The 27,625-nt window shown below is 37.4% G+C and overlaps 1 protein-coding gene across 1 annotated transcript; it reads left to right on the forward strand.

Annotated features, from left to right (window-relative positions):
- The first annotated feature begins 4,088 nt into the window (after positions 1–4,088).
- LOC132608726 (chlorophyll(ide) b reductase NOL, chloroplastic) lies at positions 4,089–26,022 on the forward strand. Its single transcript, XM_060322462.1, has 13 exons — positions 4,089–4,447; positions 6,344–6,412; positions 9,887–9,948; positions 10,306–10,392; positions 12,124–12,191; positions 12,266–12,314; positions 12,387–12,472; positions 14,062–14,119; positions 16,019–16,069; positions 25,042–25,092; positions 25,188–25,229; positions 25,441–25,551; positions 25,688–26,022. The coding sequence occupies exons 1-13, from the start codon at positions 4,195–4,197 to the stop codon at positions 25,733–25,735; spliced, it is 1,035 nt and encodes a 344-aa protein (XP_060178445.1). The 5' UTR covers positions 4,089–4,194; the 3' UTR covers positions 25,736–26,022.
- Positions 26,023–27,625: the final 1,603 nt, after the last annotated feature.

Genomic DNA, 27,625 nt, shown 5'->3' on the forward strand with positions numbered 1-27,625 from the left:
GTAAGATTTAATTCTTTTCTACATGTTTTGGAGGTAGTTTAGACTTGTATAGGTTGGTAGATGTGTGTTGAATACAAACGGGTTATGTATGTTGATGTTGAATTATAAATTGAGCCGTGTAAGGGGGGTGTTTTGAGTAAGAATGAGGAATTGATTTTAGTAGCATTATGTAGGAATTAAATGGTTAAATTTAAAGTTGTGTTATGGACATATTGCTATCCTTGCTAAATTGAAAGGATTGAGGGTATGATTATGTTCATATGATTATTGTTGTTGTTATCATGGGTTATGTGATGAGAATGAAGGAAATTAATGGTTAGAAACTTTATAGAGGTCGTGTGGGTGTGTGAAGAGGAGTGTGGCCGTGAGTCATAGTAATGAAAGAGAATGGTGAATTAAAATTTATTTAGCTTGTTAGAGGTGTCGTTGTGACATTGATGACGTAGATAAAGGGTTAACGAGTTGAGTTGGTGTTGAAATTGGTTGTATGTTGTTATGAGAAATTATGTGATTTTTATATAATTTTTATGCAATTATGAAAGTAAGATGCTAAATGTGAACTATGGTTGTTATTAATGAATTTGGAAGAAAACAATGCGATTTGGTAGTTTCGTTGCAATTGTAGAAGTTTCGAATGGAATATGGAAATGGGCGGAATGGTTCGAATCCTTGGATATTGTTTAAAATGTTATTGAAATATGTTTGGGTAATCTTGAGTTAGTTAATGAATATGGAAAAATGTTGATATTAGTTGGGTGGTGTGAATTTAGAATGGAAGAGTTACATTATGTGGAAAGGAAGGGAAAATTTTTGGATTGTTGGAAATGTTGTATGAATTGCTTAGAATGTCTTTAAGTATTGTTGGTATGGATTCGGGTTAGTATTTAAATATATAAGCATCGATGTTGGCTTGAAGGTAAGTCGTCGAGTTGAATTTATGAAAGTTGTTGAATGATGTAAAAGAGAGTTACTATTATTATTTTGCCTTTCGAATTGGTTATCAATGTTACTAGGTTGGTTATTGTGGTTGTTGTTGTCGATTTTGAGCGAGATAAATTCTCGGGATGACCTATTTACAGGGGAAGTGCTGCCGAATTTTCTGTAGAATTTAATGATTAGTTTGGAATGAATGGCTTAAGTGCCCTTAGCTAATGATTGGTATTCGTTGGCGTAATTGTAGACCTTGGGGAGCCCGAGGCGTAGATTTGGATTAGCTTTAGATTGGATATCTTGGAAGTGCGTTCGAGGTATGTAAAGCTATCCCTTTTCTTCTTTTGGCATGTCCTAGGTGTACTAGAATCGGATTCGAGCCTCGGAAAATATTCTGCTCATCGGAATCCGCATTTGAAAATATCCCTCTTTCATTCAATAGAATTGAACCCTTTTTGTATGCTTTCTTGAAAATTATGCAAACCTTCCCCAAACTTTATGAAAAGTTATAGAATGTCCGTAGAACCTTCGTAGGTGACCCCATAAGCCTAAAATGCGTAATTTGAGCCCACCGCCTTGCTTGTCCCAAGGTGGGCCCACTAGTCCCGGTTTTACCCTTATTGTACTTAAGGCTCGTTTTCGAGTAGTATTTGGAAAGAAATGTTCTGACTACTCTTTTAACTACTAAAAAAAAAATTATTTTAAATAATTCATTAAGTCTTATAAATTGTTTTGGCACTCGGAACGACTTCAGACAGGTTATGCTTCTGTAATTCATTATGACATCCGAAACTCACTTATTATGATCCCGTCTGACTTCATTGAATTGGTTTGTCATTGATATGACTCATCGAGTCTCTGAAAATATTTATGATATTTTAACTGCATTTAGTTTCTCACTACTCTATTCGTGGATGCCCCAATGTTTCCCACACTGAGCCCGGGCCAGGATATGTTGTCAAACGTAATCCTCTGCATTGTTCGTCGTGCCTCGATATGAGGGGGCAGGTATACGTGTACATTGGTTTGTGGAGTATGCTGTTCCATGTACACATGTTCTGATATGATTTGCCATGGCCATCTGATATGATATACTATGTTACGGGGTTATGCCCCTATTCTGATTCTTCTGTGTTGTGGCACCAGCGTCGGGAGGGTGGCCACGTTCTGTCTGCCGAGTCCCTTGGCAGGGGCCGGATTTGATATGACATATGTTTCTGTACACACTCCGCATGTTTTGAAAATATGTATTTGATACTTTGGATTTTCTACTCACTTTTTCTGTACGTTCTGTACCAGTTATGATTTTGTTTCTGTAATTCAGGCTTTACATATTCAGTACATATTTCGTACTGACCTCCTTTCTTCGGGGGCTGCGTTTTCATGCCGCGCAAGTACCGACGACAGGTTTGCTGATCCGTCCGTCTAGGATATCTTTTCTGCCATTTGGAGCGATCTTTTATTCAGAGCCCATCTTTTGGTACAATCTGTCACTACTGTATTTATATATTCTCGTTCATGGGTACGGCGGGGCCCTGTCCCGTCATATGATTCTGTCGGTCTGTTTAGAGGTCTGTAGACATGTTTGTGGGTTGGGGTCTTTCTGTACGGATGCGTGTATATGTTGTGTTTGGGCGATCCCATTCGCCGCGGCGGCCGGTCCGCATATGTTTAAATGTTGCTTTGTTGGCCCTGGATGGTCATTGTTGGTATTATCTGTGCGCAAGGTTAATTTGGATAGTCTGTAAAACAAAGGAAACTCTGCCGAAATTTTTCTGGAAATTATCTAAATTTGAAATATAGCCTTGTCGGCTTCTGCTATATACTTGAATGCGTTTGATAAAAATTTTAGATAACATTTGATAGATGTGTTTGGGTGCCAAGATCGGGCACTAGTCACGGCCTACGGGGTTGGGTCGTGACAATAGGCATGTGTGGGTAGTATGTTCTCACGATTTTTCCTACGTGTATATATATATATATATATATATATATATATATATATATATATATATATATATATATATATATATATATATATATTGATAGCCGAAGGGCTTATGTATATAAAGGTAATTATGTTTCAAAGTGAAAAATGGTTTTCCTATGATTTGAGTATAAGATTAATGAATGAACGCTTGATGTGTATGATGGGTAATGGTATGAGCAGTGCTCGGTGGTTAGCCCCGGGTACCCGTCATGGCCCCTAGTCGGGTCGTGACAATGATCATGTATACTAGCCATAACAAAGTCAATTCCATTGTACAACAACAACAACATACTCGGTGGAATCCCACAAGTGGGATCTGAGAAGGTAGTATGTACGTAGACCTTATCTCTATCTTGGGAAGGTAGAGAGGTTGTTTTCGGGAGACCCGCGGCTCATAGAAAGACAAACAATATGCAATAGCAACAAGCAAAAACAATAGCAAGATAATAAGATAACCAAGGCTAAAGGAACAATAGATAGTAATAGAAATAAAAAAAATAAGAAAATACAAGAACAATGCTGAAACTCCGGGAACGGAAATGAAATGCGCCCGGTGACCCATTACCCTTCTACTCTAATTCTTGACCTCCACACCTTCCTATCAAGGGTCATGTCCTCAATGAGCTGAAGTTGCACTATGTCTTGCCTAATCACCTCACCCCAATACTTCTTCGACCTACCGCTATCCCTCCTCAAACCCACAACGGCGAACCTCTCACACCACCTTACCGGGATAAAAGTCAATTCCATTGTAAAAAAAAATGGATAATGGTAAAAAAACACACTTGAAGTATCACCTTTTTGCGAGTTCCCTACGTGAAATATCATATGTTTCCGTTTTCTACCTGAATTATCAACAATATTTATCAGAACACACCTTGAAATTAATGAGTCAACTACTACGTGGACGAAATTTTATGGGCAAATTAAGTTGTCACGCGCCTTTCAAACACTTGATCTAATCAGCTTTGATAAATACTTAGTAATAGTTTAGTTAGAAAACGCAAACACCAGATGTTTAGGTGCGAAACTCGCAAAAAAAAAAAAAAAAAAAAGACACTTCAGCTGTTTTGATCGTTATCATAAAAAATAAAAAATAAAAGATAAAAAAAAATCAATTCCAACAGTTGATATTACCCATGAAGTTTCTGGCCCTACATGTTAGGTAATTATATTGTTATCACGAGCACACCAACGGTCTGTATCCTACCTCTCCCTCTGCTTCCTCTGTTGTCTCCCTTACCTCATCAGCAAACAAGAATAAAGAATAAAGAATGGCTGTATCCACTGCTTCACTTCAATCCTTTCCTAAATCACGACCACTCTCCTCCACTAAATTTAATTGCAACCTGTGGTTTAGCAGTTCAGCTATTCTATCCCCCAGCCCGGCCAGTTTTTGCTTAAAATCTAAGTACAATAATTCGTTTCGTTTCCTGGTGAAGGCTGCTTCTTCTTCTTCTCCACAGAGTAATAGAAAGGAGCCAATGGTTCCTCCTTACAATGTCTTGATTACTGGTGGTTCCAAAGGTTAGTTCTTGAAATGGGTTATCATATTTTTGGCGTGTTAGCCTTCACTCTTGAGTTATATAATCTTTCCCTATGATATATAAGTTAACACTTCTGTTTTCTCTTTTCTTTATTATGGAGGAAAACTATTATCCTCTAAATTGCGATTGTTGTCTTCGTGTACTTAGAGATTGTTTGGTTGGTGATAGAGTTTTGTATTAGTTATTCCATCTTCACATAAACTAATACATAAATTGACTCAATGTCATGATTGGTAGTTATGGGCATTAGTCATTTCTGTTGTCTTTCTACATCTTCTACAATTTCTTTTTGGTAAGTATTTATTCAAATATTCCTTTTCAACATCAACTCCAACAACAACAACAACATACCCAGTGAAATCCCACAAAGTGGGTCTGGGGAAGGTAGAATATACGCAGACCTTACCCCTATCTTGGGAGGTAGAGAGGTTGTTTCTAGTAGACCCTCGACACAAGGACATGCAACTCAAATCAGTGTAAATAAGCAGTGACAAAATACTAAAGAAAGCATGATAAAACTTTCTGAATAAAAAGGAGTAGTTCAACATCATCTCTGAATAATCATTTTTTCAACTTCAACCTAATATTGTCCAAATGCCTACTTAACAAATGCTATTCAAGTTGTTTATTTATGTGATGTGGTATCATCAGCTTTTTTCTAAAATAAGATAGTCAGCTTCATGTAATTTTTGAAGCATCCTACCTAGTTACTTTCTATCCATCTATTTCATATTTGAGTAATGGAATGATTATTGTGTTGGCAATAATGAGGTCATAAATTCAATAATTTATAGATGCTTGTGCTTTACGAAATTTAATAATTATATCCTATTAAGAAGTTTTGCTCACTCCAGAAGGCAAGTGTAAGATCAAGATTAACCGAGTCTGAAATTGGTCCAAAGTGTAAGTCAGATTTGATCCTGTAACTGGTAGCCTGACCTGGTGTGAAATTCTTGGAGCAAATGATACACTCCCTTGAATTGATATTTCAGAGGATACGCCTTCTTAAGAAAGTAATTAGCACTCAGATCAGAACTTTTAGATATACTTGTCTCCCGTAGCACCTTCATATTGGTTCATTACCACCTGTGTTTTTGAAGATAGTCCCAAGAGTCATGCAATTGCTTTTGGTGAGACAAAAGAATGTGAGGGATCACCTAGATGACTGTGGAAATATAGTTTGCATAGTAGTGAAGATCTTACTTATCATGGTTGAACGAAGCTTAACTGCTGATGGTGTGAACCAAGTGAACTTTATAGCCTTATACTGAAGGAGGCCAAGTATTTTCTGCTGGAGTGCTATAGTACATGCATCTGGATTTGTAGTTCCTTGGAATACAGTTGATGTGCACCTTTTCCCTGATAACTCCTAAAGTGCAACGGTTGGTTATTAAAATGTGTAATTTCTTGGTTCACGGTTGAAACAGCTGACAATGCCTATTTGTAGATGGTCACTTGAACCTTTTAGTGGGGGGGTTTTATTGTTCTTTTAATGCCTTAGACTCTCTTCACATCTTGTTTTTCCATTTTGATCATTCTTTAATCATTTGTGTAGTAACTTAGTGTTTGTATGCTGAAACTTCAGCCATGTTTTTGTGTAGTCACAGGAGTACATTACTTGGTATTAGATAGGGATAAAATACGTTCAGTTTCCTGTTGCTTGACAAGTTTAATGATTCTTTACCTTCTAGCAAACAGAACCATTAAATTTGTAGCTAATACCATGTGCTCGTGGATTATGTTTCAATCTGCCCACTTTGTTTCACAGAGTTGATACATGGATACAAAATAAGTCACACTGAAATATGCAGCTGTTTCTCTTTGCATTTTCGCTTTACTGTAGATGTCTAAAATCAACTTTATTTTATTATTTCAGGAATAGGATATGCATTAGCTAAAGAATTTCTCAAGGCTGGTGATAATGTCATCATTTGCTCCAGATCAGGTGATTTCATATTATAAGCAACAATACCATTGACTTTATGATGTCATTAACCAATAGATTGTTGGGTTTCTCATTGTTCAGTTCCTCTATTATTTTTATTTTATTTTATAGTTTGTGAAAAGGTAGTCAATTGTGTAACAATGGTATGCAGAATATATAGTAGGATCATGGCAATAGATATGCCATTAGTGGTGAATCATGATGGTATATAGATCATAGGTGAAGAATTGTCCCAAAATGCAAGGCTAAGATTCAGCCAACTTTGCCACTGAGGGAGGAGGGGGGTGTTTAGATTTTGCCAAGTCTCCACTGAACATTGTTTTAGATGTCTGGGGTTATTTCCCTTGTTAAACCGAAAGAAAGTGTAGTTTCTGCGAAGCTTTCCTTTTAGAAATATGTCGCGCCCAAACTTAACTTGGACACGAGAAATGTTTGATATTTTTTAGAAAAATCTAAAAGCCATGCCTGAATCTTGACAATGATACAAATATTAGTTCTATTAGAATTAAATATGAATAATGAACAACTATTTACCTATCAAAAATTTTAAAAATAAAAAGGATTACGATGAAACTGCAGTGTGAGAATGTCTGATGACTGATGTTGATTATTCTTTTTGAATAGAAAAGAAATCCAAAGCTTCGAGCCAATGAAGATTGAAGACTGAGAAAATTGTATAGCTGATTTTTATTTTCAGCTCCACTGTAGAATTTGGCTTTACAATTAAGTAAGAAATGATGAGACTTGAATGCATATTTTATGTTAATAAAAGAAATAATAACTGAAGAAAAAATGTAAGTTCCTGAAAACGATGAATGGTGATCCTATTTAGTTAACTTGATAATGAAAAAGCACCGGGCCTCACAAAAGTTCTCTATTGTCTTATTGTAATTCGACATATGCGTTATGTGTTTACTTGAGTATTATAACGAGTTAACTTGTATTACATTTCTCACAATATCTTTTCTGTCCTTCTATGATATTTACACTTCTTTGAGGAAACAACTTCGAAATGCAAGCTTGAATGCTCAAGGTTGCACAGTTCTAAGAACACTTTCTTAAGATGGCTTGTGGGAAATCCTTTTCTTAAATTTTACAGTAACAAATCATGTTACAATATGTCCTCTCAAATTTATCATTGTACGTTTAATCCTATTTGGAAAAAGAACTGACTCATACTCAAAATCAAATACCCTGGATTCAAATATTATTCTCGAAATACTAGTAAATTTAATCTGAATTCACGGTCTGGATGTTGAGAAAGTGATTTTCTTTTTTAAGTTGGAGTTTAAAGAACTTGGCCATTACTGATGTTTGAGATATTCTTTTTAAAATTATTGTTTCATACAATATAATGTAGTTCATAGGAAAATGTGGTTTATGTTTGAGAATTTTGAGAAGTATAAAAGATGTAGATTTTAGATACATGCACCATTATTAGTCTTTTGGGAATTTCCATGTAACCTTTAGAATTCAAACAAAAATCTCTTGGTCTTTTTTTTTTTACATTAATATTGATGGATAATTTAATTTTTGAAGGGGTATAAAGGTCTGTCAACTTATAGGGATACTTGGCCTCTTAAATACTCATTTATCTCCATAATCTGGTAGATATTTGTTAAACCTACAATAGCATGGCTTAGTGGTCGATGAAGCGGATACAAACCTTGGGAAACAGGGTTCAAATATAACAGAGACAAAAATATTGCTCCTTCTGTTTTAAAGTATATGTCGTACTTCCTTTTTTAGTCTGTTTAAAAAAGAATGCCACTTTCTATGTTTAGTACTCAATTTAATTCCAACATCGCACATGACATGTTTAAGGACCACAAGTTTTTTTTTTCAGGGTAAATAAACATTTTATTAAGGACCACAAGATTTAAAAGGCATTTTAGTACAATATACATGTTTAGTTCAGAACCACAAGATTTAAAAGTCTCAGTTATATTTTTAAACTTTATGCTCGGCCAAACTAAGACATATAAAATGAAACGGAGGGAGTAGGTGATTTCTTCCCATCTACCTAAGCCTTGATAGACAAAATTACCCAATACCTATGCTAATGGGAGGTAGCAAGTACCCAGTGGAATAGGGGTTTGGACCGCAGGGAACCTTAGCATGGGGGGACGTCTAATCCTTTTGTCGCCGCAAGGTTGGCTAATCGTACGCAGCAGGCTCGAATACCCCTGGTTCTGGAAGGCACATGAGTCCGAACGCTATGTTGAATGTGCGACCGAGACTACACTACGTAGGTACCTGTGCAGGTGAGGCGTCGGTCGGTCCTAGAAACGGCGGCAGCGGCGCGAGGAGTTAACGACCAAACATGCTGCAACCTAGGGATCACCAGGCAGCTCACATTAAGCTGATCCGTACAGTACACCACCGTTATGAAAAAAAATCAAGGAAATCATATCACGTAGGCGTTTGATGTCCAACTGCTACAGTGGTCTGAACTTGAGTGTTCTATGCAATGAAAGATATATCATTGTTCTCAACATTCACATAGCAAGAGAGATGATAGAAATCAGATGAACACTTCATACTACTTTATAGTTAGTTCCGTTTTGTTGCTACAGTAATATAACAAAGAAAATTAAATTGTAAAAGGCCTGACAATTAGCACTAAACTATGGTTATGAGTGGAATCGGTTTGTTATATTTGTCCTGCCCATCAAATAGAAGAAGATCGGAAACCAATATGTGTATATGGCCATAGTCAATTTGTAAGGGTAAAAAGAGTAGTTGGGGAAATTTTACTTTTGAGTAGCTAAATATGATAGATTAATCACATTTTGTTATGCACTTCTGTTGAGGATGACAATTGAGACTTACTCTAGCCGAGATTTTAGGAATGTAAATATAAGAAGCTACAGCTTGTGGAGAGAGAAAAAGGGAAGCTGCAGGCATTGGTCAGTGATCCCTAGACTTTAAGTGCCCCACATGCAAATTAAGGAAATAGTGAAAAGCAATGGATGTAATCGTATTAGGATAGGGAAAATGGAAATCTAGCTACTTAATAGGGGATAATACGGGTTGAAAGGAACAGAGCTTGCTCAAGTTAGCAAAACAAAGAAAGGAAGAGAATCTGCTGAAGTTTGAATTGAAGATTGGGAGGGATGGCATATTTGTGATCTAGTTTCATCTCTGTGGAGTCATTTACCAATAATTGCTGCTCTCCTACCTTGATGAATGTTCTCCAAGTCCTGAACTCACCAAAATTAGAAAAGCATAAGGCTGATGATTTGGGATATTACCTTGATACAGTGAGATTTTCTCTCTTCAATTCATAATCTTGTAACTCGTTGGGATGTGTTCTCATTCTCTTTTTTACTGCTTTAAAGCTCACTCTATCTTATGTTAGCTCTTCATCTCTCTACCCTTGAATGGAAAAGAAACAAGTATCTATGAGATATGTAGTTTAGAACTATATGTAGTTATGTCTTTAGAGTTGACTAGTTATTGTTTTTTTGACAGATGAAAGAGTTGTATCTGCTCTTGCCAGGTTAAAAGTTGAAACGGGGAAGCAGCATGTGTGGGTACCTCCATGTTAACTTCATTTCTTGATACCCCTTTAGTCTTTCTTTGATTCTTTCCGTAAACTCATCACTAGTTTAGTCTTCAATCTGTTGGTTCTATGATGATTATCTTATTTCTCTAACGACTAAGATACCTTTGTGTGATTAATATTTTCTGCGCTTCATGCGTAAGATGCCTATCTTTTGACTTTAACTTTGATTTCCTGAATGTTCTGTTGGAAGTAAAGTTGTAAAGTAAACAAAAGGTCCGTAAATATACTTACTGATCCTTTCAGGTCTTATAGGCTTTCTTACATGATTAGCTTAAGTATATTTAATCTTCACGTGCTTTTTAATGATTCAGATCCCTATGCGCAGGGCACCAAGTGTGATGTTAGAGAGGGAGAAGATGTGAAGGACTTAGTTGCCTTTGCGAGGCAAAAGCTTAAATACATTGACATATGGGTATTTAATCTGGACCCTCAATCTGCTTGAGATGATACGGCTACAAATGCTCTTTATATATCAGAAATCCAATTCTCTTCCCGATTTAATTGTTAATGCTACTTTTTATCCTTTCATTTGACAGTTTGTTCAAGAATTATTGTTGGTACTGAATCCATGAAAGTTATTTTTGAACTGCTGCAAAAGCTATGATACAAATATTAGAGTTAATACCTTCGATGGCCACCTAACTTTTGGAAATAACCTACCAAAGTCACTTATTTTTTTTTTTGGGGGACAACAAAGTCGCCCAACTATTGCTATTTTACTCAGAAAATAACAAACACCCATTTTGGCATGCCATGTCATATTAAAAACTCATTTTTAATATAAACCCATTTAACCCATGACCCTTATACACATTTAACCCACTTGATAGGAAAATTGGTCTATTTAAATGACACGAGAATGATCTAAACCCATAACATCAGTCAACACATAAACTTGAGTTCAAGTAAATTTTCACTCAACTAAATCATTACACATTACATTACACATGCAAACTGAATTTGACGGACCTGTTAAATTTTCTTTTTAACAGGTTCCTTTGTAGTAGTGATGGAGTCATGAGCACCATCTAATTGTTTGCCGAAAAGCCTAATGGCCTTTTCTTTTATTGGTGCTGGCCGAATAAAGGGCAGTTGGGAGAAGGATTTCAGGTTCGTGAAATCCTGAGTTTCTCTATCAGTCATCTCCATCAGTTTCTTGTTTTTTGAAGAATAGGGAAGAATTAGGAGAAGAGAGAAGGATAAAGGAACGGAGATGAGGGTTTGGAACAAAAGAGAATGGTGAAGTAGAAGAAAAGGAGTGTTGTCTAATAATTTTTTGGGTTCAAGTTTGTACAGTAAAAAAAGGGCAGCCCAGTGCACAAAGCATCCCACGTTAGCAGGGTCCGGGGAAGGGCGGAACCCCAAGGGTTGTGATGTAGACAACCTAACCAATTACAAGCATTAGTGGCTGCTCACACAACGTAATGATTTTTTAACGTTACGTTATCAGTGTAATATATAACATATTTGTTACAATTTTATTTACTATTTACTAATTAGTGCTTATAATAATAAAGGTCCACAATATCTAATTTTGACTTCGCATTGAATCTGCAATAGTTACGTTGTGCATTTAGATGAAGTTATTTGAGCTCTAGTTTGTGGTTGTTGAGTGATGTTCTGGGTTTTGATCATTCTCGTGTCATTTAAGTAAGACACATTTTCTTATTGGGTGGGTTAAATGGGTATAAGGGACATGGGTTAATTAGGTTTTATTTTTTCAAAATGGGGTTTTAATATGACATGGCATGCCAAATGGGTGTTTGTCATTTTCTGAGTCAAATACCAATAGTTAGGAACTTTGTTGTCTCAAAAAAAAAAAAAGTGACTTCAGTAGGTTATTTCCATAAGTTGGGTGACCATCCAAGGAATTAACTCCAAACAATAGCATGTTCATAGTTCATATGATTTCCATCTGGATAGTCTAACACATCAATTATCTGGTAAAAATGAGATGTTAAAAGAAATGGGAAAACTTTGTGGTGTGTATTGCAAAGTTGTAATTGATACAAGTGCTATTTATTGAGTCCACCCCAAGTTGGTAATTCTTGTATTTTAGTTTTAGCCGTTGAGAAACTTATATGTTGAAATGTTAATATTCTAATTTTTGTTGGTTTCTCACAAATTCTCGAGAATGAAACAGATCAATAATGCAGGATCAAATGCGTATAGCTTCAAACCCCTGGCAGAAGCTTCTGATGAAGATTTAATGTGAGTTCTTTTGCACTTGACTTGTGTCCTATCTTTGTTTATTGATGCTTTTCATGAACTTGATTTGTGTGCAGTCAAGTTGTCACTACAAATACTCTTGGTTTGATGATATGTTGTCGTGAGGTAAATTGCATCGCTAGGTTATTGATTCCTCTTTATTGGTTAGCCTCTGTTTACTAACATTTGTTATTTTAGGCTATAAACTTGATGCAGAATCAGCCTCGAGGAGGTCATGTTTTTAATATTGATGGGGCTGGCTCAGATGGAAGACCAACCCCCAGGTATCTTTATTCCTTTCCTAGTGGCACTCAACTTATGCATAATGTATTAGAAGAGGTGGCCATGTGCAAGAACATTTTCATAAGGGAGATTTGAGAAGTGAATACCTTATCAAGAAAAGTATCTCATTTTGCTCTATATCCCCGGAATGCCACCTGGATATCTCAGGTGATGCGCAAATTTCTTCCCTTTAACAGTGGTTCATCAACTAAGAATTTTCTCTCCTATTGAAATTGGAACCGCAGGAGTTCTTTGTTAACTTTACCAACCTCTTGGTGGAAACATCAAGTTTGTCCTTTAATAACTGGGCCTTAAACTCATTTACAACCATGGTGCGGGTTATAAATCACTAGATAAGAAAGTTATGAAAATCTGTGTAAGAATAGTATTTCTCAGAACCATTAGATGTGTTTGGTCCTTTAATATCTGGACCTTAAACTCATTAAGTAGAACCATGGTGCGGGTTATAAATCAGTTGATAAGAAAGTTATGGAAAACCTCCGTTTAAGAATAGTATCTCTAAAAACCATTAGATGTGTTAGCTTCATTACATGCATGTGTTGTGCGATGATTTGACAGGAAGTTGACCTGCTTCTGTGCATCTCATTAGAGTTCCTTAGCAGAGTTTTTCTGCTACTTTATTTCATGATCTGTTTGGAGAGAGAGTCTCACACACACACAGAGAGAGAGAGAGAGAGAGGGGGGGGGGGGGGGGGGGGGGGGGTGGGGGCGAGACTATAAAAGGAGTTTCTAGAAAGGGACTGAGGAAGAAATAAGTTATGTTTTGTTTTTCACTTCCAGTTTTCAGCACCCCATCTTTTCCCTTTGATAGCAGAAAATGGGTGATACCGCAATGGAAATTGGGGAAGAAAAAAAAAAAGCTTATGATTCAAGTTTTCAGCACCCTCACCTAGCGCCACAAAGTTGAACTTTTATAAAGACATGGGAGACAAACTTCAAATTTGTTTTAGTTCCCATCTTTTGGCTAAAAGACTAGAAAGATAAAGCAATAATCATATATACAATTTTTTTTTTTTTTTTAAAGTTAGACGCATTTGTTTGTTTGCTCAAGTAAACTTAACCTTTTGTATCCTGCTGCTTAAAGTACCGTAGCTGCTTCAATTCCATGATCATCCTTGTACTGCTATACAAACATCCTCTAACCAGTTGTAAAGCGTTATGAGTTGCTGGTGGCTATAATGTTTACCAGTATGTCACAACAATATCTCACAGCAAGGTGATATGATCTAGAGAATCCTATTGTATCAAGGAACACACATTGAGACAAAATTGGTAGCATGTCATGCTAGAGTATTAAACTATTATCAACATGTCCCTGATCGTCTCTTCATTTTTTCTCTGTTTAGGTTGTCTGCTCCAGTCCTGTGTTTTTCCTTTTCAAATGTGTACCTTCTGTTTGTTTCAGATTTTTTATCTATCTGATTTTGAAATCCCTTGTAGATTTTTAATATTTGGGAAGTGCATTTCTATGAACTTCATATAGGTCACTAGTGAGAATAATGCAACTAGTTTCACTTGCTTCCCTTCTCGCTCTCCTTCTCAATGATGGGTCTTCCTTTTCGTTCTTCAGATTTGCAGCATATGGAGCGACTAAACGCAGTGTGGTGCACTTAACCAAATCATTGCAGGCATGTACTCTGGTTGCAGACCTAAAATATATAAACAAAAGTTTTCCCTCTAATGGTTTGTGCTTCTTTTGGGGTGGTCTTTAAATTTTGCCCCTCATATTTGTAATCTTTAAATTTTGCCCTTCGGCTAAAACCCATGGGTTCTAGGTTCGAACCCCCACTCAGTCAAAAATTTTAAAAAAATTCGCAAGGCAGAATTTGAATTTCGCTATGCCCCCACCGGCAGAATTTTAGTTATGTTTAACCAAAAGTCTGCCGATGGAGGCAGACTTTGCCTTGAGGCATATATTTTATTTTATTTTTACTTTTCAAGATAAATTTTTTGTTATGCCTTAACTAAAAGTGTGCCCCAGAAGACATAACTAAAAGTATGCCCCATAAGGCGGAACTTTTCCTTAAGGAATAACTAAAGTTATGCCGGACCCGACATAACTATAAGTTCCGCCTTATAAGGCAAAGTTTATGCCTTAAGGAAAAGTTCCGCCTTAGGGGCATACTTTTAGTTATGCCTTAACTAAAAGTCTGCCTCATAAGGCATAACTAAAAGTATGGCCCATAAGGCGGAACTTTTCCTTAAGGCATAACTAAAAGTTTGCCTTATAAGGCAAAGTCTATGTCTTAAGGAAAAGTTATGCCTTATGGGCCATACTTTTAGTTATGCCTTAACTAGAAGTCTGCCCCATGAGGCATAACTAGGAAAAGACTTTTAGTTAAGGCTTAACTAAATTAAAAGTCTACCCATAAGTATGCCGGACCCGGCATACACTTGTTAAGGAATAACCGAAGTTATGCCGGACCCGGCATACTTATGCCAAGTCTGCCCATAAGGCATGAGTATGCCGGGTCCGGCATAACTTTGGTTATTCCTTAACAAGTGTATGCCGGGTCCGGCATACACGCGACCCAAACCTTGCCTTGCGATTTTTTTTTTTTAATTTATGCTTGAGCGGGGGTTCAAACCCAGAATCTCAGGATTGCAACGCGAAGGGCAAAAATTAAAGACCAGCAATATGGGAGGCAAAATTTAAAGACCACAAATATGAGGGGCAAAATTTAAAGACCACCCCAAAAGAAGGGCAATCCGCACAAAAAAATGTTGTGCTTTTATGAGGCAGCTCACACAATTCAATTTTGTACCAGAATAGACAGATGTCATGAATTTGAGTCTCACCATTACCTATCAGCAAAATATATCCATGTGCTTGGGCCAAAAAAAAAAAAATTGACCAATTAACACCTATTGAAAACCTCCCCCCCCCCCCCCCCCCCCCCCCCCCCATCCCCAACTTCTCCCTTGGTGTTTTTCGAACTATGATAATTCAGATGAGGTTCACAATTCAATATACCCCCTCCAATTCTTCCCTCTGTTGGTTGTCGAAGACTATGTGGAATCATTCAACGTTTGGTTTGATATTAAGAGACATTGATTATGCTAATTCCGAGTTCCAGGATGATCAATTGTTTATGTAATCTGAAAGTTTTCATCACATGCTTGGGCTTGGCACCCTAGATGTTGAATGATTGAGAGGATATCACTCAAGACTAGTTAATGACATAAAAGATACTTATATCTTCCTATATTATTTTCCTTTACAGCTGCCAGGAATTACATAAATCTTGAAATCATAAGATACAACTTTGGTATATAAAAATATTAATTAACATTTACAAACGGTTAAATCTGCAACTGGAAGAGTTGAATGCTGGCATGGCCTTCATTGCAATGCATTTAGGCTACCTTTATCACAATTATATAATTGTTCGAGTTATCTTCTCAATGTAACAAATGCAGGATGACTGCAAAAGTTATGTCATTCTGCAATCTGGTGTCAACTTTGCTCTCTCCGTTAAATTTCTTGATGAATTATTACAGCATATATTTTCTTGGTATCTCTGCAGGCAGAATTGGAAATGCAGGATGTTAAAAATGTTATAGTGCATAATCTGTCGGTATGCCCTGCTTCATTTATCTTGTGATCTTATAGTGTCATGGATTATTGAGAAGGTTGCTTGTCCTTTTTTATTTGAATTAGTATGATTACTTTGTTACCCTTTTAGTCTGAGGTAAAATATGTTGTATATTAGAAGAAAGTAAGAAGAAATACACAGTTAGAACAAACAAACCATTGTATAACTATGTGGCAATTAAGGGTTGAAAGAATACTTCACTTGGAGCTGATTTGTCTATTTTTCTTCAACCTTACGCGCCCAAAAGAGAGTGCGTGCATCCACTCTCTTTGCCATGCGAGCGTCCAGGGGGTGGAAGCTACCAAATAGCCAAAGGGACTAATTAGGACCAAAGATAATTTAGAAGTAGACTGAATAAAAGGTATAAGTTTAGGGGGGTTCGAGATATTATACCTGAATTGTTTATTGATGGTGCTCAAGCAGTAAATTTATGCCTTGACTATCTTACCACCTGAAAACTTCCTTGAATGGTTTGCATCTTAATGATAGGTGATAAATTTTAGATACTTGATTGTATCATTGGTGGTGCAAACTAAAGCTTTTATGTTGACAACAAGATTTAAATGAGGAAATGAGGATTCATATAGCCGACCCCAACTTGTTTGGGACTGAGGTATAGTTGTTTTTGACAACATGATAGATTCTGGAAATGTGAGAATGTCACCTGTAGGCTGCTGATGTTCCATATTGGAAAGATTGCAAGATCCACTGACCTAATATTTTATCTTGTTTTATAACTAAATTGGGGCAGATAAAAGTTGTATTGCAAAAACGTATATGAGTTAGTTGGACTGAGGACCTGTGATAAAACCTATGAGTCCACCCTTTTTAGTGTTTACCACCTGAAGGTTCACCGAAACAGTCTAAGGGACCTGGTCCCTAAGCTGTCTTCACAGATAATAATGGGAAGTAAATAAGGCAAGATATTTATGTGGAAAACTCTTTGATCAAGGGATTAAAAACCATGACCTACCCTAGTAGGATTTCCAACTTCACTAAACTGAGCAATGTTCAAGTTACGACCTATTGCAACCTAGGAATTAAATTCTTAATTCCTCTCCCTTACAAATGTTCTATTTGTAAGCAACTCTCGACTACCTCTAGCCAAGCAAACTAATACACCTTGCCTTCACTTAGACAAATGTACCACTCAAAAGGTTAAGTGGGTGAACAGTCCACAAACACCTTCTGAGGATTTAAACTAATACACCTAGACTAACTCTAGCCTAGTGTACCTCTCAGAACTTGTAAAGATAACCTTCTTACAAGAAATCCCCTTGAAATTCAAGCACCTACAAACAACTTCTTAAAAGAGAAGAGTAGGTTTACAATTTATAGAACAAAGGAACAAAGACTCAACAACCTAAGGACTTAAAGCATCTTCAGTTTAGGGATTTGGTCCTTTGGCTTGTTGAGGCTTATTCTTGAGAGCACCTTGATAGGGGTGGCGACTGTACTTGAGAAAAATATATCTTTTTGATTTGCAAGTGTTAGGTCAAACTAATCCCCACATGTTGTATATATATGAGACCAATGTAGAGAACATGTGAGAAACATGTGATCAAGGATAGTGACTTTCCAAGGACTAGTAGCTCCTAGCATACATACAGCTGTGCTGCTGCAGTTTTGCAGAATCATGCAACAGCTTTACCAGCTGTCATGTTTCATGTAGTGCTCAGGGGACCTTATCAAGGACCTGTTCCTTGGTATGTTTCCCAAATCATCAAAACTACAACATCTCATAACTCATCAATTTCCCCCTTTTTAATGCTAACAAACTTGTAATTGATGTTCCCCCTGAGGGCATGGCCATTAACAACAAGTGCGCCCCAATTCATTTCATTTTACAGCTGTGCAATATTCATTTGGGACTTCCCCCTGAGACTGTGGTCAGTTAACATCACCCACCAATTCCAATTTCCCCCCTTTTGGCATCATTAAAAAGATATAAAAGATTGATACAAGCTAGAAGAAGTTCAGAGCCATTAACTCAGATCACTTGGGAAACTCATAAGGAACAATAACAGAACAACTAGAGCAAAAGAAGGAGAAAACATGTGCACAAAACAGAGCAATTGTCATTGAAAAGTAGCAGTCAATTGAAACATAAACATACAAAATAAAGTTGCCATAGTGCCATAGTCATTAAGCCAAAAAGAGATTTTACAGAATTAGCACCAGGGGCAGGCAAGGGGACCAAAAAGGATAAAGGGGGATGGGTCATGCATTTGCAGGTTTAATAGGGTTGAAAGCTTTGAGCATCATATCCAGTCTAGCGTCTGCAGCTCTGTGATTTTCCAAGATCTGCTCCTGAAGTCGTCCAACTTTGAGCTGCAGATTTTCATTTTCACCTCTTAACTTGGCAACCTCTTCCGTCAGTGTCTCTCTAGGACCAGGTCCTCCAACTTTTAACTTAGCGTTTTCTGCTTTTAACAGGGCATTTTCAACCTGCAACCTCTCTATGTCAGATAACATTTTCTCGTTTGCCTCAATGAGACTTGAGATAGTAGAGGTGCTCGCTATTCCCCCTTTCTTTTGTACAATGCCACATTCTTCTAGTGTGCTCAAGGAGAACATCTGTTTCCTTATTCCTTTAGTGGCTTTCCCGGCAACAACCTTGAAGTGACCAAAAACTTTTGTCAGGAGAAAACCGTAAGGCAGACCATGCTTTCCATCTTTTGTATTCACGACTTTAATCATGTGCTCAATCATGATAGAGGGTAGACTGAACAGGTGTCCTTCATCCAAGATCTCTATCAGGAACAGATCCCTCTTAGATGCAATGCACCTTTTCTCAGCTCTGGGCAATACCATCTTGTTGACTAACTCAAAAAGAAGTTGATATTGTGGCTTCATTTGCTTCTTATATAGAGTGTCGGTGGTTACTTGTTCTCTAATCTTAACTATGTGACTTTTGAAGTCATCAGAGGCTTTGATATTTTTGTCATTTCCCAGCATCTCAGTTGGAACACCTAAAATCTTGCCCAGCTGAGTTTCATCCAAAGTGAAATCGACTCCTCCAGCTCTGCATACTAAGGTATGGTTGGCAGTGTACTTTAGCTTTGCAAAGAAATCTGCTACCTCTTTTTCATAAGCAAGAGCAGGCCCTTCAAATAGATGATCCCATTGTTGAGCTTTTAAAATTTCCATCAATTCATTCAATCCCTGATGTCCAATTATTTCAGGATCAAGTACTCTTCCAAGTAGCACCTTTTGTCCTTTCAGATTCTTTATTCTCAACATCTCTTCGTTTTTCTTGAGCGGTCCCTGTAGTGAAGGACCAGGTCCCTTCCTGACTTCCACCTTTTTCCTTTTGGATGGACCTGTTTCCTCAATTTCAACGTCCTTCCTTTTCTTAGGAGATTTTCTGAGACTTGTGTAGTTCAGCAGTATCTTTCTCACTTCTCACTTTCACCTTCTTTTTCGACCTTTTTCTTTCTCGGTGAGACTTTTCTTCTCTCTTTCCTTGGCCATCAACCACATTCCCCGCCTCTTCTTTGTCTCTTGGCCTCACGACTCTTCTTCCACTCTTTGGACTCTTCTCTTTGTCAGACTTAAAAGTGGAGTCCAATTGTGTTTGAGTTCTAAATTTGATAGTAAAGGGTTTCTTGCTAGGCTGGGATACCACTTTCTTTTTGGCAATGTGCTTACTTTTGGTAATGTTTCCTTTCCCAGATGATTTTGAAGCACCCAATTCCTTTCCTGAGCAACCTTCCAGAGATACACAAATGGGGGACAGTGGCACAATGTCCAAACAATGTTCCTCGGGACCAGGTCCGGTGTTCACATACTCTGTTTCACCACTGTTCCTCTGTTCTACCTCATTTTCTACTACCTTTTCTTGATCTCTCCAAGTTTCTCTTGAGCTTCCAAACTTACTTTTTCAGATTTCCTTTTAGTCACTTCTTTCTCAGCAATATCACTTACAATATTTCGTAAGATGTCATCAAGGTTATCACCAACATTATCTAAACAAACATCCACATTTTCACTTCTCACTTTTGCAATATCACTATCCTCATTTACCGCTATATCTTCTGCATTTTTGCTAGACCTTTTCACTATCTCACTTTCATTTACTGCATCACCTGACATCGCCCTTCCTCTTTCAACCGCGGTATCTAAGATAATATTTCTTGCAGACAGCTCCACCTCTCTTTCACAACTACCAGTCACAGTATCAACATTTTCAGAACTTTTTCCTTCTTCTGTACTGGTTAAGGGGTTGGAATTTCCTAATTTTTGAGGATGTTCTTCTAGAACCCTTTCCTCATTCTCATGCATCACCTCTACTAGCCTATAGATTTCAGCACCTTTGTTTTGACTTGACACCTCTATTCCATCATCATTGTCAACTGTTTCTTCCGTAAGACCAAAGAGTTGGGAGGTAGCAACGGTTTTAGCACTGATGTCAGAGTCGGGGTTGTCAGAAAAAGAGGATTTTATAGATTCAGAGATGAAATCTTTTGATTCTTGTTTCTTTTGAGTTTTAGAGGGACCAGGAACGACTGGTTTAGGTGAAGGCACATTAGGTTTTTGGATGGTGGAAATGTGATTTTTTTGAGAAGGAGAGGATGATAGTGGGTCTGCTAGAATGGGTTCTTTAGAGGTGAGAGATTGGGGTTGATTTCTGTTCCATCAGAGAAGAGGGACTCACGATTTGACATGGTCTATTTTGAACGAAGAGATGAAGGGTAAGGGTTGAGAGATTATGTGAGAGAGGAAGGAGGAGTGTAAAAGGGCTTATATGGAAGGAAGGAACCGATTTCTATTAGTTTGATCAAGGGTTTTTACAACCGGGTCGGTTCAGTGAAAAAAGACGTTTGGCTTAAAAGAAGCGGGAACTAATAAAGACATAGCACTTAGGCAAAAATTAAAAAGTATGTACATGCTTGAAAGGACTACTAACCTGAGTCATAGGAACCTGGTCCCTTGACCTTTATGAGGACCGCTTAGACCAGAGCTCTCTGAAGAGTGTAATGTCTCCTATATTAGGTTGTTCTGGAATGGCCATGTGAGCATCCCTCTTTTCTCAACGAGCTATTTATAGAAGAGCCATTTGATGATTTGAACACCCACAGCATCACTGACACCATCTGTGAAGCTTCAAGCATAGTTTCAGGGATTTAGATGACATCACTGATTGCATATTCAACTCCTTTCTATGAGTGCTCTTTAAAATCATACACAACTTTGTTGAAGGGACTTCAGCATATCCAACATGCTTGTGATGTCTTCTGACAGGAAGTGGTTTCTATCCTTTGGATACAAGAAAAATTTTCTTGATACTTTAAGGATTTTAACATCGCCCCCTCCTTAAACCTTTATGAAAATCCTTGATTTACTGAAGTAGGGTGCCTTTTGATGATTTACAAGTTTGCAAACACAAAAGACAATCTTCCTTATTTGTCATCCTTTGTTCTGAACTTTTGTCCCTGAGCTGGACATCCCTCTTTTCTCTCCTCTCAAGTCATTTTTGTGAGGAGCTTTTGATGTTCAACGTGCTTGCATTGAGTAGTGAGCTACCTTATCAAGCTGAAATGATAGCTTAGGAACCTCAGGTCCTAAGAACTGAAGAACTGAAGGGACCAGGTTCTTTTATATCCTTGGACACCTGGCTGTACCTTCTCCCTTTGCTTTCCCATGCTTGAATTTTTATCTCAGCATTACGCCCTGTCCTCCTCTGCTTTTATGATCTTCGTTCCTTTTCAGAAAACTTTATTAAAAAGGCCAAGGAGGAGTTTTTCATTCCCTTAGAGTTGAGCTCTTTTCAAGTCTTTTTCACAATCATTGAGACAGAAGAATTCGCACTCACATTTCTTCAGACAATTCAGCTTGGACCTTTTTTGCACTTAGCCAACTCACGGTGAATCCTTAGGAACAGGATCTCAACCACACATTCATTTAGCATAGGCCTAATGAGAATACCACCTATCATCATGTCTTGGCGGATCTTCATAAGTCTTGTCTTTCTTTTCCCAAAAGGAGATGGTGAAGGGTTCTAGAGACAGAGTACACACAGATTACCCTTGTCTCATCTTTATCACACTATTTATTGCCATTTATTGTTGATCTCATATGAACCTTGTCCTCCAGAATTTGTGATTTTTTATTTATTTATCACTAATAGGGACCGTGCATATGTCTGTTGACAGTATAAGATTAACCATAATGAACTCCCCATAGCTGATCTATCTTAGTATACTTGCAATTCAGCCCTTCAGCATGGTATGCACATTTAAATTCATGAGAGAGTATCTTGCTAACTTTTGTTCAAATAAAGAGTGCATAATCTCTTCATGCTGTCACTTGACACACTCCCACCTTCAAGGCCTTGAATGAGAGAAGATTAACCATTTCTTCAATTTTGCGCTAAGAGCAGTCATATTTACCAACACTTTGTTGATTGCTTCTTTCTCACTCCAGACCATTTCTCCAATTACTCACGGAACTTAGGAACCCAAATCAGCTTGGGTCCCAAGTGATTAAAGAATGGATGAACTAGATTTCTTCTTGTCCACGTAGGTAACAAGCTCTTCTTTGTTTTAAGACCAGGTCCTTCACATCTTGGTTTGCTTTCAACATTCTCTCTGTTTCTCTGTGATGACTGACCTTTCTCTTTACTCAAGTCCTCAGTCATGATCATAATGAGTCTAACGCCGTCCTTCAGGTCCAGAGATATATTTCTTTTCCTTGTCATTGCCATCTTCTAATCTTGCCATCAGGGCAAAGTTAGAGTTATATCCGACATTTTCATCATCAGTGTTCATCATGGATGTTTCCCTTGCATCCTTACCATTTTCAGATTCATCAGAGGAATCTTCCCAATAAGCTAAAGCTTCCTCAACCAAGGTGTCGGCTTCCGTCCTTGAGTTGAGCTTGTCCTCGGGGACCAAGTGCTGCTCTTTTTCTTCTTCGACATTTCTGATGCCGCTTCCTAACTTTGACAAGCCTTTAGTGATGTGCAACATTTCAAACTCATCTCCACTTGAATCACTTTTCTTTTCTGGTTTAACACCTTTCTTCTTCTTCTTCCATCTTTGCTTCTTGATGTCTTTGTTTTTTTTTCTTAACTCATAGATCTTGAGGTCATTGATCAGTTCATCGAGTGTCAGTTCTGGTAGATCCATGGATTCAAGAATAGTGCACGCTTTCACTTCCATGAAGTTGGCAGAGCCCTCAACAATTTGTGAGCTAAGAGATGCTCCTCAATGACTCTATTAAGGGAGAGAAGTTCTTCAATGATAGAGGAGAATCTAGTGTACATATCATGAACAGATTCACCTTCCTTCATTTTGAAAGAATTACACTTTGTGGTAAGCGTCTCAATTTTGAGATGCTTTGTTCTGCTAGATTCTTCATAGACATTTTTTAGAACATCCCAGATTTCCTTTGCCGTTTTGTAGCAGCAGGCAATGAAATTATACTCTTCTAACCCAAGACTGCGAATAAGAATTTTCTTGGCTTTGAGATCCTTTTGTATAGCTTCTTTATCAGTGTCACTGAGTTTCTTCTTTTCTTCAACCTCACAACCCTTGACAAAAACATGAGGACCATCACAAATAATGTGCCACAATTCAGTGTCCTCTATCAAGATAAAATCCCGCATTCTTGCCTTCCACCATTCATAACATTTTCCGTTGAACCTTGGTGGTCTTGTGATAAGTTTTCCTTTCTCCATGTTTGGTGAACTAGCCATGACAAATGATCCTTTCTAGGTATTACCCTTTTAAAAAAAACCCGCTCTGATACCAATTGATAAAACCTATAAGTCTACCCTTTTGGTGTTTACCACCTGAAGGTTCACCGAAACAGTCTAAGGGACCTGGTCCCTAAGCTGTTTTCACAGATAATAATGGAAAGTAAATAAGGCAAGATATTTACGTGGAAAACTCCTTGCTCAAGGGCTTAAAAACCACGACCTACACTAGTAGGATTTCCAACTTCACTAAACTGAGCAATGTTCAAGTTACAACCTATTACAACCTAGGAATTAAACTCTTAATTCTTCTCCCTTACAAATATTCTATTTGTAAGCAACTCTCGACTACCTTTGACTAGCTCTAGCCAAGCAAACTAATACACCTTGCCTTCACTCAGACAAATGTACCACTCAAAAGGTTAAGTGGGTGAATAGTCCACGAACACTTTCTGAGGATTGAAACTAATACACCTACACTAACTCTAGCCTAGTGTACCTCTTAGAACTTGTAAAGATAACCTTCTTACAAGCAATCCCCTTGAAATTCAAACACCTCAGCTTCTTAAAAGAGAAGAGTAGGTTTACAATTTATAGAACAAAGGAACAAAGACTCAACAACCTAAGGACTTAAAGCATCTTCAGTTCAGGAATCTGGTCCTTTGGCTTGTTGAGACTTGTTCTTGAGAGCACCTTGATAGGAGTGGCGGCTGCACTTGAGAAAAATATATCTTTTTGATTTGCAAGTGTTAGGTCAAACTATTCCCCACATATTGTATATATTTGAGACCAATGTAGAGAGCATGTGAGAAACATGTGACCAAGGATAGTGACTTTCCAAGGACTAGTAGCTCCTAGCACACATACAGCTATGATGCTGCAGTTTTGCATAATCATGCAACAGCTTTACCAGCTGTCATGTTTCGTGTGGTGCTCAGGGGACCTTATCAAGGACCTGATCCTTGGTGTGTTTGTCAAATCATCAAAACTACAACATCTCATAACTCATCACTATGTAACTTCAGTTGAGATCCATAAATCTTTACATTGAGAGAACTAATACATCAAATACTTTGTTACTTTTATTTTGGGGCTTTTTTCCTGGTTTTTGAAATTACATTCCGCTATATATTCTAGAATACACAATTTTTATTTGGACACTCAATTTGACTATGCTTGACATCTCTTTGTTTCTCTATCATTTGTCTCCATTCAATCATTTCTTTATCTGAACCCACATTCCACTCACTTGCAGCCTGGGATGGTGACAACTGATCTTTTAATGTCCGGTGCCAACACGAAGCAGGTAGAATGCTGATTAGGTGTTTCTTATGTTCTTTCATTTGAGGTCTGTCCTGTTCTGAAAAAAAAAACGTTAAAACACCTTTATTCTTATTGCAGGCCAAGTTCTTCATTAACGTTTTGGCAGAGCCAGCAGATGTGGTGAGAATTCCAACATCTTAAGTAGGTAGTTGATTTTCTATTTGTTGCCTTGAAAATGAGATATTTCCTTAATCCTAGGCAGATGGAACTTGGAAGTTTCACCAGGAACAGCTTAAATGAATATTAAATCTGTCGCGTCCTCACCCCTACCGCACTTCTCTTATTTTCCCGTGCTTCATCATATGTTTTGCTTGCACGTCTCTTTTTACAGGTCGCAGAGTATTTAGTCCCAAATATAAGATCAATACCGACCAATGGATCAACAAAGGCTACTTACATACGTTTCCTCACAGGATTAAAAGCCTATTCCCAAATATTTTCAGTTAAGTGGAACACTTCTGCTTCTCTAATTTCCTTCGCCTCTTTCCACCTGAATCCGACATCCAGGTCCCTACCTCCCTGTCACTGTGACACCCGATTTCTTTCTAATGATATCATGATTTTGTATTGCCATACAGAGAATCGTGTTTGGTGCTAGAAGGAATCGATATGTTCTTGAAGAATAATGGATTGATAGGGTCCAAGTTTATTTCTCATCTTGCTGATCACAACTTGTGTATATCATTGGAAGCCTTACCATTTTGACGAGGACAAAGCCATGTAAGAGGTTGGGATGTAATGAAGCTTACGCTTAAAGGAGTAGCTGTATATATATTACTTTCTTATTGACCTACTAGATAAATAATGAAAGGAAATTACCAGGAATTCGTTTAAAGGCTCTAAATTCATTTTAGCACCAAGATTAGTGATAGTTTCTTTATAGTGTAATTTTTATACAATCTTGCTTTTCCAACGGAGTTGTCACCCGTACATCCTCTATTTCATGTTTTTATAATACTGAAGAATCCGCATGACCTAGTACATGTCATCCCCCTCCCAACCCTACGAAGTCCTTAGCTAGTTTGGACTAGAAAATTCGCGAGTGGAGGTTTAAAGAGCTCTCTTTCGATCACAGTGCTTTGGAGGAATCCTTCCGCTGAAGAAGCCACTTGGGAAGTTGAGAGACATGCTTGTAACATTACCCACATATCTTCGTCACCACAATGTATGACTTGAAGAGTTTTTTTAAAAGTGGAGGAAAATGCAACACACATATTTATGTAGCTCTTTTAACCGTATTTAGTTCTCACAATGCTTTATGTGGAAGAAAAAACTTATTCGTACCGAGTGTTTATGCTCGCCTAATAAGCAAATGACACATGTCTCTTTATTTAACTATAAGTAGTAGTATTTAACCATAGTTAACTTCGTATGCTTTGCACATGACTTTAATTAGTAATATAAAAATATTTAATAATAGTCATTCTATTCTCCATTATCTTCCGAATGGTAACCACATTCAAAGGCCATAACCTTTTCTTTTTCCTGCTCCAACTATGATTAGCCGTATAAACATGAAAATATAGATTAGTTAATTTTATAAATTTATCATCATATCTTTTTCATCTCCAGTATCTTAATCAACTTAATTAAGAATATGAGATGTGATAGATGGCCAATGCTCTATCTAAATATAATAGCCAGAAATTTGCAATAGTAGAGAAGATTTTGGTAAGATGAGAAATTCGCGGGCAATTAGCAGATGTAAGGATAAAATTATTTAAGTCGAGAATTTTTTTCAAATAAAAAACTTGAGAGCACAACTTTTATGCTATTGGTTACTTTAGGGAACCAAGAAATCAAAGGTTTTCTCCAAAAGTTTTATTAGCCGGAATGACACATAGCCTTGTATCCAGAAGGCAATGAATTAAAAAGGCTAAATACTTAAACTTATCGGATTATTCTATTTAAACACTTAAACTAAGATTTAATCCTATTGAACACTTCAACTTGAGTCCAACTGTGCCTATTGAACACAGTCTGCTGACATGGCACAAAGGTGTAATGCACTCTCCTATCAGAGCGTGGAAAGTCCTACTTTTTGAGTAATTTTTAAGTTTTTTGCTTTTGTCTCCTTCAACCTCAATCTGCCGCCACCTATCTCCGCCACCTGAACAACTGCGTCCACCACTGTAACCACTTGTCTCCACCAACATACAAACCATACCAAACAAATCCCTTCAATCTGTCGCTCCATTAGAAAATTCTCCTCTCCGGTGCCTCCATTGTCACCAGGAAGGAAGACCTCACCTCTTCCAAAAAGTCTCCAAAATTTTCCATGAAGTAGAAGTTAAAAATCAGGTAAAGCAGCCCCAATTATAAATTACTACCATGTCTGATGATCACTGTACTACATTGCATTATTCCTTCATTTGTTTTTGAACATCAAAAGATGCATGATTTCTTAGTCATAAGTGCAGTATAATTTTCTTTTATTTCTATAATAAGGTCAGTAGAAACTAATCCCTCTATAGGTATTTTCCCATCAATGGTGAATGCGTCAAAGCCCAAAAATT

The sequence above is a fragment of the Lycium barbarum genome, chromosome 9 (assembly GCF_019175385.1).
Source record: "Lycium barbarum isolate Lr01 chromosome 9, ASM1917538v2, whole genome shotgun sequence".
NCBI classification, from domain to species: domain Eukaryota; kingdom Viridiplantae; phylum Streptophyta; class Magnoliopsida; order Solanales; family Solanaceae; genus Lycium; species Lycium barbarum.

Bases quoted from the DNA above. Each gene is read 5' to 3' on its own strand.
- LOC132608726 (XM_060322462.1), top strand. From the start codon at position 4,195: ATGGCTGTATCCACTGCTTCACTTCAATCCTTTCCTAAATCACGACCA. The intron at 25,093-25,187 runs GTAGAATGCTGA...TTCTTATTGCAG, and splicing joins CCGGTGCCAACACGAAGCAG to GCCAAGTTCTTCATTAACGT. The intron at 25,230-25,440 runs GTGAGAATTCCA...CTCTTTTTACAG, and splicing joins TGGCAGAGCCAGCAGATGTG to GTCGCAGAGTATTTAGTCCC.